The sequence below is a fragment of the Zalophus californianus genome, chromosome 12, assembly GCF_009762305.2.
Source record: "Zalophus californianus isolate mZalCal1 chromosome 12, mZalCal1.pri.v2, whole genome shotgun sequence".
Lineage (NCBI taxonomy): Eukaryota > Metazoa > Chordata > Mammalia > Carnivora > Otariidae > Zalophus > Zalophus californianus.
Window position 1 is genome coordinate 13425798 of NC_045606.1, and position 14603 is coordinate 13440400.

The window sequence follows — 14603 nt, forward strand, 5'->3', positions numbered from 1 at the left end:
TTCCACAATTTCAAAAAAGTGTAAGTCAAGATTATCTTTTAGTCTAAGCCATCATTACCTTTTCATTGGTACTAGTTTCTCCGCCATATCATCTATCTCTAGCCTTCCTCCCCCACTTTTTTTTTAGTTTTTTTTTTTAAAGAGTAAAGCCAGATCATATCACTATAACTACGTAACATTTAAACTTTACGTCAGTTGGTAAGAGCATATTCCCAAATGTCTCACCTCCTATTTCTACACTGGCCAACTTTTTGGCCCTTAAACCTTCCACCAAGTCTATTCCCAAGCTTTGAGGCTGCTGAGTTCCTTCTACTTGCAATATTTGTGGCCTATGTCTTCATTACATTATCCCATTTTCATCACTCAGGTTGGTCCTAGCTCAATTTTACTTCTTCAAAGGTCTATGCTAACTACTTTAGCTAAAAATTACCCACATGCCCACAGTGACCCTACAGTCACTATTTTATCTGCTTTGTAGCATTTAAGTATTTTAAAATCTTTATTCCACAGGTTCATTTTCTACCTTCTCTCATCACCATGTAAATGCGACCAGGGACCTGGTCTGTCTTTCATAGCTGTATCTCTAATACTTAACCAGTAGGCATTACCTAGGTTGGTCTGGCACAGAGTAAGCAGTTATTAATATTTTTAATCGACTGACGTATGCCTAACTATTATGTAACAATGAACACATTTTTTTCTCATGCCCTTTCTCCCTTATCTTCCATTTTCACTCCCACTTTCCTCCTTTTGATATTTTCCATGAAAAATAACTCTGAAATTTCTGTATTGTAACACTGCTACAGACAAACAAAAGTAATTTTTTCCCAACTGAGATCTTACAATCACTTTTCTGTTTTTACTACACAGGTAAATTTAGAAGTCCTATAAGTACCTGTATCTGAACACATCCAAAAGGACATTTATCATCTTTTGCCCCCCACTTGCTGCCTGTTTCCTGTCTCAGGTAACAGCAGCACCACTTATGGCAGAGACTACTACCTGTCTTCCAAATTCTGTTCTGTTCTTCAATGGTAGCTGCCCACCTACACTACATTCCCACCCTCACTGCAGCTGGGTGTGATCTCATGACCAAGTTCTCACCAATGGAACATGAATAGAAGTGATGAGTGCCACTTCTAGGTCTGCCTCATAACACTCCTCCCTCCTTTTTTCTAGTTTCTTCCTGACAAGAGGTGGTGACAGCCTTGGAAGGCATGTAAAAATGGCAGATCTTCCAACTTGGATCCCTGAATGACTGTATGAAGTAGACACCCCCTATCTAATGAGATGGTTAAATACTCTTAATGGTCGACTGAGGTAAGCAACAACCACTCCTGATCATTAAGTGAGAACTACATATAAATTTCGTATTCTTTAAGCCACTGAATTTTGAGGTTTTGTTTGTTGTAAAACCTTAGCTTACCCTACCAAACCATTTAGCCAGTTGCTTAAGCAGAAATCTTACAGTAGGGGTACAGGCAGGGATGTGTCTAACAACACATATTCAACCATCAAGTTCTTACAATTTTATATCTTATAGTATAATTCATCTGTCTTTCTAACATCTATGCCCATTCCCTAATTCTCACCATAATCATCCTACCTAAGTTTACTGCAACAGCTTTCTAACTGATTGCCCTTACTTCCAGACTTACAAGGTCAATCCACTTTCCAAAATACAAAGTAAAAGCATAAGATGTCAATATGTTACACCTTTAATACACATTCTGCCTCCTAGAGAATATGCACACAAGGCCCATAAAAATTTATCACTTGGTTCTTGCTCCAACCACATTGAACCATCAGTTCCCATCAGTTCCCTCAGAAGGTTGAGCAAATGTGTATTTCCTACAGCTAGAGAAAAAGCCAGGGAGACAGTAGAGTTGGAAAGAAAACTTTCAAGAAGACAGTGGTGCTATAATTATGTTTTAAATGTTTGAGATAAGCATTTGTTAAATAAACATTTTAAATAAGCTTTTTAGGGGCGCCTGGGTGGCTCAGTTGGTTGAGTGACTGCCTTCGGCTTAGGTCATGATCCTGGAGTCCCAGTATCGAGTCCCGCATCGGGCTCCCTGCTCAGCGGGGAGTCTGCTTCTCCCTCTGACCTTCCCCCCTCTCCTACTCTCTCTCTCATTCTCTCTCTCAAATAAATAAAATCTTTAAAAAATAAATAAATAAGCTTTTTAATATTATAATAAACTTTTAAAAGTTAACATTGACAACAGATAATGAAAATGTTTTATTAAAGCCAAGAAAAAATACATGATGATTTATTCAAGAATTTTGCAAAGCAGATATCTTGCCTCACTTTCCACCTTAGTGTAAATGAGAAGGAAGCAAACACTGAGAAAGTATACAGACAGAAAAAGACATTAATCATAAAAGCAAATTCCAAGGTAGATGGAGTCAGCAAATAAAGCCAATTCCAAATCACCTAATTCACTAATTTAAATGATTATTAACAAATGAGTATTAAAGAAAATATTCCATGGTACGATCATGAAACTGTTTTTACAAACATAATGACACAAGTAAAAGTAACTGAAACTATGTTCTGAAACTAGGATGTTTAAATCCCAAGAAAACGAAAGTACTGTTATAATATAAAAATAGATCATCCGAAGTTAGACAAATAAGTGAAAATCCAGAAGCCCCAAAAATGAACCTGTCAAATTTGGTCTACTAGGTTTAGCTACCCATTATCAACATCCTAAAGATGGTCCTGCTTAGATCACAAAGAGAAAATGCAACTGATATGACACCTCATATATGATGCTTTATTTTTCTTTCATGGATTTTAATTACATTCTTGAGATCTCTACCCAGTATTTCCATAAAAAGTGAATTTACTACTATGAAAAAAGAAACAGGACTGAAAAACAAATAGATTCTTAGATGGTACAGAATAAATACGTTTTTAAAAAGACAACCTGGGTCCCTGGGTAGCTCAGTTGGTTGAGCATCTGACTCTTGGTTTTGGCTCAGGTTATGATCTCGGGGTCCTGGGACTGAGCCCCGCATTAGGCTCCCCAATCACTGAGGAGTCTGCTTGAGATTCTCTCTTTCCCTCTCCCTCTGGCCCTCTCCCCGCTTGCCCGCCCTCTCTAAAATACGTCTTAAAAAAAAGAAAACCGAAAAACAGAAAATAAACCACCCCATTTACTCCCATAATTAAGTTAAACTCTAATAAATTCCATAACCTGGCAAAACACACACACATACACAAAATACCTCTGCCATTAAATTTTAAAAAACCAAACAAAATTCCAGTAAGCTATTATTCTTAGTAAAAACTAAACTTTGTAAAGATCCAGAAATAATGGTCTCAATGTTACATATTCTGAATTTCAATTTCTACTGAATATCTTCATCTGTAAATCTCATTAACAGTTTTTGAAAAGAAAGCAGACACTATTTTTTTTCCGTTAGGGGAAAAAAACAACACTCTAAAAACAACAACAAGAATACTTCCTTTGTTTTGTTTTGTTTTTTCATAACTTCTACCTTAATGTGGTCAACAAGATATTAAAATGTAAGTCATCAGGCTTGTAGATAATAAAACTTGTGAAATCTCAGGTTATTTAAAATATCTGATGTTATCAAAATATTTTTCAATTATAGCCTTCTCGTTTGTTATTTAAGGAGCTTTACAGGAGATTCAGAAATGGAAATATCATACAACTTGCTGAAGACTAAATGAGGATCCTTCCCTGGGCAAAAATAAAATATATTATTTGAAGGCCAAGAGAGCAGAGACAGTCAAGTTCAGGGACTGTTTGTTGTTACAACTGCAAAAACCTGCCGTCAGCCTAATGGTACCTCCAAAGCAGACTCTAGATGCCCCTAGAGCTCTGCACCTAGAAGATACTTTTAGAAGTGGGAAATTTATTTTAGGAAATCAAGGTTAGATCCAGAGTCTTACCAAAGAAGAACTCCAGTATAATGAAAATAAAAAGCCCTTCTGTCAAAAGATTCAAGTTTGATTCTTAGCTCTACCACTAATTTTATGATCTTGAAAATACACTGAAATTTTGTAAATTTCAGTTTCATTATCTTTGTACCTAAGAATGATATCTACACCACCTGTTTCAGAGAACTGCTTTCCCTTAAAATAATTCTTGTGAAAGGGGACTATATATAATAAATTACCATGCACAAATGCTAGTTAAGTTTGTTCCTTCTTTATAAACAACAAATATTTACTGAAACTCTGAGCTGGGTACTGCACTAAGGCACCAAGAGATGGCTGGACCAAACAAACAGCCAACCAACCAACCATGGTTGGAGCTGTTTAAAGCCTTAAAGTCTGGTGGTAATAGAAATTATAATAATAAACTTTAAGTACTATGTAAATTAATGAATAATGTATTCTGGACACATAAAGGAAGATGTGCCCAATGTTGACTACAGGATTCGGGGTAAATTTTTCAAGGGAGTTGTGACTGAACTGAAGGAAAAAACAAATTTGTCAGACTGAGATAATGGAGAGTATAATTCCATACAAAAGGAAACAACTTATGTAGATTCATAAAGGCACTTAAGAGCTTAACTTGTTTAGGGAACTACAAACAGTTCAACATTGCTACTACCTTGGCAGGGACGGGGAGTGGCAGGCAGGGGACAGCAGTAAGAATGGCAGAAGAAAAGAATGTTCGGGAAAAAGACCAGAGGTACGAAAAGCATTATCATTCTATTTACAGTGGTCTATAGGAGACATATCCGTATGTGAGAGTGACTGAATACCTTCAACCAAAATAGAGAATAAAGGAAAAGGAGCAGACTTTTTTGGGAGAACGTGAAGATAGGCTTTGTAACAATATGTTTAATTTAAAGTACCTGCATCACCTGGGTGGAGCTGGCCAGTAAACACACAGGTTTAGAGATCAAAAGATGAAGGCTTGAAATTGAGATCTGTAAATCTTCAGCATTAAGGGAATGGATGAGATTTCCCCTACATGAAGAGGGGGCACACCATACCCTAGAAAATTAAATTGTCTTTCTCATTTTATATGCTCAAAGATGTAAGCTACTCCATTAGGACCAAAGGAAGTACAATTTAATCTTGATCTTATGAGTAGGTCAGCAATCTAAATGAGATTCCCATTCCTAAAGCTTGTTTAGTCACATTATTTATTATTATTAATATGTTATTAGCAATCTTATTACTATGGTTCTAATCCTGGCCCAGGGTCTCCCAGAACATCCTCTGTATTATCTACAATCCCCAAAGCTCCCTGCACTAATCTATATCAGGAGGGTCCTCCAGAACAGAATGACCTTCTCTTGGATCAGAACTGATCAAGCAATTACTGTGAATGTGTTTTAAACTTTAGGGCATAAAAAACATAAATATTTAAAATACGGCCCCTATCTTTTTTTTTTTTAAGATTTTATTTATTCATGAGAGACAGAGACAGAGAGAGAGAGAGGGGCAGAGGGAGAAGCGGGCTCCCGAGTAGCAGGGAGCTCGATGTGGGGCTCGATCCCAGGACCCCAGGATCATGACCTGAGCCAAAGGCAGACGCTCAACCATCTGAGCCACCCAGGTGCCCTGGACCCTGTCTTTAAACTCACTAGAATTCTAGCTTAGGTGTAAAGACAAGAACACAAGTAATAAGTCCTGGATATAATTTCTTCTAGTCCTTGGATAAGCTGCAAGAGGTAATACTTTCTCCCTCTTCCACTGATACCTATATATAGCTTTCCTATATTTAGGAAAAATTTACTTTTGCTTTTAATGGCAATTTTATGAAAAGCCACTAGATGGTGATATTGCCTTAAAAATGTTTAAGAAACTTATTTTGATCACAGTAACTTGTAGAACCATAAGAGGTATGTCTTCCAATACCTTTAAATAAGGATTTTAGAGATTTTTAAATCTTTCATCTTAAAGTTGAGAATGATAAGATAGAGATTAAATGACTTGCCCAAGATGCCACAACTGCTTAAATAAAGGGAAATGCCAGGACTAGAGCCAAAGTCCTCCTGATTGAGCCCTAAGAGTGTTACGTCCTTTTCATTAAAAAAGTAAATGTGCTATATTATAGTTTCTTCTCTAGAAAATGAAATTATCTTCAGTTTATGTGGAAAGCACGTATTTATTCATATGGGACAGCCACCTAAAGAGAAAAAGGTATGTCATTTGGGAAAGCACTGGAGCATTGACTTGGTAAAATAAAACTCAGAAGTGGGTATATTTTGTGGCTCAAAGTTTCAGGGAAAGTTGATTTTATTTTATTTTATTTTATTTAGATTTTATTTATTTATTTGACAGAGAGAGACACAGCAAGAGAGGGAACACAAGCAGGAGTAGTGGGAGAAGGGAGAAGCAGCCTTCCCGCGGAGCAGGGAATCCGATGTGGGGCTCGATCCCAGGATCCTGGGATCATGACCTGAGCTGAAGGCAGACACTTAACAACTGAGCCATCCAGGCGCCCCGGGAAAGTTGATTTTAAAACAGCTACTGAAAAAAATGAACAGGTGTAAAGAAATGGGCAAAAACCTCTGATCTCAAGTTCTGTATTTCCCAAGGCCAAATGGGACAAAGTATAAATATTAATATGCAAAATGAGAAAATATTTGTTGAAGTTTAAAGAAGTCATTTCCCCCTAATTTTAACCCAATGGTTCTCCTTTCTTCCACTCAGCACACATGACAGAGGAGATCCACATCGGTCACACCACACCCCATCCTCAATTCCTAAGTATTGACTATCAGTCCAACCAGTTCTCAAATTCAAAAAAGACATCTGAAACCAAGTAAGTGAGAATGTAGTTGAAGCTATTACAGTGGTTAGCTGAAATGTGTTGGGTGGGAACAAACAAAACACCTTGCAAAAATTTCTTGAACACTTCAGTTATTCTATCTGTAATAGCTAATTACTTAGAAAATACTTCCAAGTGACTTAACATTTAGATGGCTGTTATTATGGGAAAGCCTTACCTTTCTTCCTGTTTATAATGACAAAGAAATATGAATGAAAAATCATTTGGCACTTGTTTATTTCAAGAAGTATCTAGAAAAGCTGGGACAATAGTCAATCTGCTAAAGACAGTATGGTTAAAATTGGTATGTTATTAAAATTTACTACAACAGGGGCGCCTGGGTGGCTTAGTCGATTAAGAGTCTGCCTTCGGCTCAGGTCATAAACCCAGGGTCCTGGGATACAGCCCTGCATCAGGCTCCCTGCTCCAGGCGGAGTCTGCTTCTCCCTCTCCCACTACCCCCTGCTTGTGTTCCCTCTCTCGCCGTCTGTCTCTCTGTAAAAAAATAAAATCTTTAAAAATTTTTTAAATTAAAATAAATACAATTTAAAAAATTTACTAGAATAATGTATTTTTAAAGTCATTTCATTAGGGCGCCTGGGTGGCTCAGTTGGTTAAGCGACTGCCTTCGGCTCAGGTCATGATCCTGAAGTCCCGGGATCGAGTCCCACGTCGGCTCCCTGCTCAGCAGGGAGTCTGCTTCTCCCTCTGACCCTCTTCCCTCTCGTGCTATCTCTCATTCTCTCTCTCTCAAATAAATAAATAAAATCTTTAAAAAAAAAAAAGTCATTTCATTAAAATTAAGCCTACTTCTCTGATTTTAAAGAAACTGGAATTATTCAAATCCAAAAAAGAAAAGTTTTAAGGGCATACATAAGCCCCTAAAAGACAAGATACTGTTTATAAAACAAAATAACACACCAAGGTTTTATCTTACGAATTTGGTTAAGCAGTAAATTTAGTATATGTTACCTGAAGATACAAATTTTAAATTTTCTACTTTTGTAAGCTCAAAATTCCTGTATCAATTCAGTAGAGAAATGGAGGCCATGGCTCAGTGAACACACACATCCTTGGCACTCCAATGAAACCCAACATTCCATTTTAAAAGGTAAAATAAATAGGAAAATGGAGTTTGATAGGTAAAATTTGACATTACAGTTTTTCTGGAATATATCTGTTCCAATGTGAATAAATATCAGCATAAAAAGAATCTATAAGATGAAAATGGTAATTTAGCTGTTCTCCATCTCCACTGAAACCTAATATGAAAACAAGAAGAAAGGGATTTACATTCAAGTATGACAAACACATACATCTGTATTAAGAAAGAATGATCTAAACTACAGTGAAATCTCAATTAACCAACTACGCAGACAGAATAGAATCCTTAATTAAGCAGAATTTCCCCCCTAAAGAACAGTCACTAAAATTTAGTTATTCAAATATACATCAAGAGACGTTTTGGATTAAGAGCATATTTGGCCAGTCTGTTCTTCCCTTCAATTTCTATCAAGAGGCATTATTATATAGGATGGAAAAAAAGAAACAAAAACCTGGGAGTTGGAAATTTCAAACTATACACTCTTGACTCTACCAACAAATATTTTCTTATCTTTAAAGTCACTCAACCCTTTCTGGGTCTCAGTTTTCTCAATTACAAAGTGAGGGTTACAGCTTTTAAGCTTTAAAACATTTTTTTTAATTAACATATAATGTATTATTTGTTTCAGGGGTACAGGTCTGTGATTCGTCAGTCTTACACAATTCACAGCGCTCACCATAGCACATACCCTTCCCAGTGTCCATCACCTAGCCACCTAAAACAGTTTTAAACTTAAAAAAAAAAAAAAAACACGATGCTCTTAAAACAAAATATTAATTAGAAGTGTAGCAAGTAAAACAAAAGTGGAAAACCTCTGGCTAAAGGAAGTACAGGGGACTGGAGTCCTGTCCGAAACAACTGTTTCTGAGGGGTTTAATGAATTCTAATGGATCTTAAACATACCATTTAAAAACCTCTCCACACTAAATAATGAAAATAGTTTTCAGAATGACACGACAGGCATGGCAAGAATCAAAAATAAACAAACTTTTCACTGTAAAAAATTCAAACAAGAGGATTTTAAAACTAACCAGAAACTGGCCAACATTCAGTGAAAGTAAATACCTATTTCTAAGAATTCCAATGAACTGATGCATCATTATATTAAATTATGGTTACACTAAAGAAATTACAGAATTGACAAAGTATTTCACAGAATATATATCTGAAAATAAACAGTACTGTTTGACAGGAAAGAAATGGGCCATACTAGAGATATATTAAACCCAATTAATTCCACAGTTTATTTACATAAAACCCACTATATCACAGAAGTGTTTTATTTTGAAATTCCGTATCAGTTCTTTTGTTTTTTTTAAGATTTTATTTTTAAGTAATCTCTACACCCAACGTGGGGCTCAAACTTACAACCCCAAGATCAAGAGTCACATGCTCTACCAACTGAGCCAGCCAGGTGCCCCCATATTCTAATAAGACAAGTCATATTTCACTACCACCATATCCAAAGGAGCCAAATGGGATATACATCCCAACTGCAGCCACAGAAGCTCCACACAGAAAAGTTATACAATGGAACTTCTTCACAATAGTTTAAATAAAAGTCTCTAATGAGATTAAAACAAACGTTACTGTAGATAAAACTATAGTTTTAAAAAAAACAGAAGTCCAAACTAATAACTAAAACAAAGTTTGTATGTTTAAACATGCAATACAAAAAGCATATACTAAGATTTTCACCAAACACAAAAATCACAAACATCTTAATATCTGAGGCTGCATTAGAAATTTAAGTATGAGTTTTTTAAAAGAAACTACATTTACCTCTAAATGCCAAAAAACAATTATTTTTAAATTGAGATAAATGCATAAAATCTGTAATTAAAAGAGTCACTCCAATATGGTACAAAATTACATTATTTCACATATTTAACAACAAAAAGTAAATTTCACTTTTCTTAAAAAAAATAAACTATCAATAAGGTATTCTTAAAACTGGTCTCTATTGTCTGTAACAGTCACTTGAAAGTACTCTTACCTTTCTTCTGAGCTATACAATCGAGCAAGTCCAAAATCTGCAAGTTTTATTTGCCCTCTGGTAGAAGACAAAATGAACAAAAAGTATTAGTCTACTCTGAAATCATACATATTTGTATCCATTCACAGATATCTAATCATATACACATTCTTATTCTATTCCTAAAACTAATAAAAAATATATAAACTTTAACTTTGGATCACACAGCAGTACCCTAAGTCCTACAAGGAAAGGCAAATAGATAAACTCACAACAAAGTAAAAAAGTAGTACTTTTCCTTTGGTGATCTGAGCTACTATTATTCGAGTACCACCACCACCACCACCACCACCACCACCACCACCACCATTTTTATCGTACAAGCATTAACAGTATTTTAGTACTACTTAGTTCCTATTTAGAAAAGTACACTTCAATGAAAATAAACTGAGATCATTTCTGCCACTTAGTAATTAGACATATTACTTGTTCAATTCAAAATAATGCATAAGACTAAATCACATCCTTTTAAATTTATGTTTAATTTTCCAGTTCTTAGAGGGGCTAGGTACATAGAACCCTTTCACCTACTAAAATCAGGACTAGGCATGCCTCACTTAAACTAACAAGTAATACCAATTATAAAAGAATTATCAGAGCTCAGGTTATGCTGTCAGTAAAATGTTTTTAACACACACTTTAAATACCCATTTATGTAGGGGCACCTGGGTGGCTCAGTCAAGTGTCCAACTCTTGATTTTGGCTCAGGTCATGATCTCAGGGTCATGAGATCGAGCCCCCTGTCAGGCTCTGCGCTGGGTGTGGAGACTAATAAAAATTCTCTCTCCCCCTCTCTCCCTCTGTCCCCCCACCCTCCACTTGCACTTTCTCTTTAAAAAAAAAAAAAAAATCTGCTTATTTATGTGTGTGTATACACACTTCAAAAAAGTTCACTTTAAAACTGTGATACTGGTGTAAAAAATTTTCTATATAAAAAAAAATTCTTAGATCTATTCCTAACCTAAAGCTGAAATCATATTATTAATTACTAGAATATTCATTCACATTATTTGGAAGAATATCAAATGAGAAAATCAACGAAGTATTATTTTATGTACATTAAAAACTATTATTGGAAATTAATTAAAATATATTTAACACAAGTTCAGATACACCTCAAGCAGTAATATTGCTGATTATTTGTTAAAACAGTTTGAGCAATAAAATAAATTTTAAGTCTTTTTAACAGAATCAAGGTATACATTATATAACACTCATTTTAAATACATATATCAAACTCACATCATACCTATTATTTAGAAGAATATTTGAACATTTAATATCTCTATGCAAAAAGTTCTTCTTATGACAATAATCCAGACCTTCCATGAGCTGTCTCATAAATGACTTTATGTGATTTTCATTAAAATGAACCAAGCCTGATTCCAGTAGTCCCATCAGATCATGGTCCATATATTCAAACACCAGATAAAATGCACCTAAGAACAAGAATAATTCATTAAAATGTTTTATCCTTACAACTTTTCTATAGGTTCAAAATTTAAAAAAAAATAAATGCTATTGAGAAAATTATTCCTTGAAAAGAAGCCCTACTTTGTCACTTCAATAACGTTCATCTTTCTCCCTGAATTTAATATCAATAAATGCATCGCAAGGAAACATCTAACTCCGTTTTCTTCTTTTGAAGAAAACTGTTAAGATATCAAATCAACCCTACAGTGCATAGTTTCTGGGTGTGATTAATGTAAAATAAATTCTTAACTGTTTTATATATTGAACAAACTGTCTCTCAGCAGAAGCTGAATAAAATCAGTATAGTTCATCAAAGAAAATTTAAAAGTGTTAAAAGAATTGTGTTTAATAAGAAAAGAGTCTGGGCCCAGTTGGGACTTTAGATGATATTAAGCCTTCAATAAACATATAATTTAATTCTGTTTATACAGCTCCAGAGCATTTCAAAGCATACAAACTGCAACTTTATTTTATAAAACCAGCTTAATCTTGCTAACAAAACCTAAAATAGCACATACACAACAACTGTACTTGTAAGAGATTCAAAAATCCTAACTGAAGTTCATACAAACTGAAACCAAAGCTGTATCTAAAAATATTCCAGACTAACTTTATCAATTCAAGAATGGAAAAACTAACAAAATTCAATATATCAAAGAAAAAAGCTATTAATATGCCAAAAAAGTCATCTGAAGAAAGCTAACAAACAGTTCTTAATTAAAAACAAAGATCTCACTAATAGTAAACGTAGAATGATTCTTGAAAGTTGAGGATTAAAGAGTGCACTTGTGATGAGCACTGGGTGTGGTATGTTAAGTGTTGAATCACTAAACTGCACACCTGAAACTAATATTATCTTGTATGTTAACTAACTGTAATTCAAATAAAAGTTTTTCTTTTAATTTATAATGGTACCTCTCTCAAATCAACAACCAAGTCTTATTGAACAGTAAAACGTGACAAAAACATTCATTACTAGTAACTGCTCTAGAGTTACTAAGTAAAGTTATTATTTTTTGGAAGTTAGTAGGTAAAATTAAAGACAACATATAAACACTAAAATAGAGAAAAATAAATTATTAATAAAGACGACTATTTTCCTTGAAAATCCAACAGAATAAAAAGAGAGCACCTGGGTTAGAGAAAATCATATATAAAAAGCAAAAGACTTCATAAATGCAAGTAACAACTCCTTAGAAAATAAAATTTAAATAACTCCACATAAGGAAAAAAAATTATGACAAAGGACTAGGAATAAACTTTAACAAGAACTATACAAATTCATTAAATACTGAACTGTAAAATTCTGTATTTTAAAGCAATTTCAATAAAGGAACCAAGGATTTGTTTCTATTTTCTTTTGCTGAGAGGATACTTATCTTCACAAAATAATTCTAAAGTTCACCTTAAAGAAAACAAGAACCGAAGTACCAGCTAAAATGCTTCTGAAAATTAATCTACCAGAGATTAATATGACCTGTAGGGACAGACATAAAAGTGTAACATAATATACACCAGAAAACAGAGCCTAAATATACACCTAATAATTAAGAAAGCAACCACCAGTGAAGGAAAAAAAGAGGCAAAATTGGTAACGGGACGTATGTGTAACACCATAGGAAGATGGGGAGTTATACCAAAGACAAAATAAAACCCCATGAAAAACCAACAGATTTTACTGAATAAAAATTTAGAATCACATACATAAGTAAACAATATGGAAGAGAGGAAAAAGTAAATGACAAACTGGAGAAACACATCTGCTACAAAATGGCTCCATATCCATAATATAAAATGAAGTCTTAAAAATCAGTACAAAAGAAGACCAATCCCATAAGAGAAAATGAGAAATAAAATGAACTGTCAATATGCAAAAGATATTTTTGTCCAAAATACATGAAAATGTGTTTATCTCACTATTAACCAAAATATACAATACTGTGAGGTAAACAGATAATGTTATATAGTGCTAATAAATTAGAAGAGTTATAAAATATAATTAGGCAATATACACCAAAGCTTTAAAAATTACATATCCTTTTACATAGCAAGTGCATTAATAGATATTTAGCATAAGGAAATAAAGATTGCAAAGATTTAGCTATAAGCATGTTCACTAAAAGCAATGTAGTATTAAATATTTAAAAGCAAAACAATAAGCAAAGAAAAAACAAAAAAAACTGGTTATTATGGTACATGTACATCATACCATGCACTTTGAAAATTATTGTAGAGGTATAATACCAATGTGGAAATGTATTACTGATGTTGAGTTAAAGTAAGTAGATTATAAAATAATAGATACTTGACAGATCTATCTTTGGTGTCATTAAATAATGGAGAAAGTAGTTAGAGTTTGCGCAAAGCAATACAGTTGCCACAAGCCACATGGGGCTACTGAATACTTGAAATGTGGCTAGATCAATGTGCTGCAAGTGGAAAGCATACACTAGATTTCAAAGACTTACTACAGCAACAACAAAAAGAATATAAAGTATCTCAATTTGTTACACTGATTATAATGATCTATGAGATAGATACATTGGGTTAAATAAAAATACTTAAATTAACTGACTTTTTTTTAATGAGGCTAAGAGATTATTTTAAATTAAAATAGAATGGCTTGTATTCTATTTCTATTAGAACTGAATCAGAGGTGTAAGAATTGAAACAGGAGAGCTAAAATTATCTCTCTATACAGGTAACATGATCTTTTGGTCCCTGAAAAAGACATAAACAGTCAATGAAAAAATCATTAAAAACAGCTTAGAAAAATAGCAGAAATAAAATATACACTAGTCATTAACATAACTACCAGTTAAAAGACAAAAGGGAAGACTCCATATCTAATAAGAGATTAATTCTTTTAACTTAAGAAATGTACCAAGTCCTTCAAAGATAAACTAATAAGATACTCTTATAAGACAGAAAACTACACACAAAAAAATGCATACATTCTTAGATAGGAAGACTCAACATGATAAAGATGTCAATTTTCCCCTAAATAATTTCTAAATTAAGCACAAGCTCAATTTTTATTTATTTATTTATTAAAGATTTTATCTATTTATTCAGAGAGAGTGAGAGAGAGAACTCAAGCAGGGGGACAGGTAGAGAAAGAGGGAGAGAGAGAGTCTTAGGCAGACTCTGCCCTGAATATGGAGCCTCATGTAGGGCTCGCTCAGTCTCACAACCCCAAGATTATAACCTGAGCTGAAACCAA

General features: G+C 34.0%; 1 protein-coding gene across 4 annotated transcripts in view; it reads right to left on the bottom strand.

The window, feature by feature from the left end:
- The window catches only part of CDK13 (cyclin dependent kinase 13), a 119097-nt gene that overhangs the window by 32345 nt on the left and 72149 nt on the right, over positions 1-14603 (bottom strand). For all 4 annotated transcript variants that reach the window (XM_027574448.2, XM_027574446.2, XM_027574447.2 and 1 more), the window contains exons 6-7: positions 11157-11346; positions 9869-9925 (exon numbers count right to left, since the gene is read on the bottom strand). In XM_027574448.2, the coding sequence (XP_027430249.2) occupies positions 9869-9925; positions 11157-11346 (247 nt within the window). The remainder of the gene's footprint in view (positions 1-9868; positions 9926-11156; positions 11347-14603) is intronic.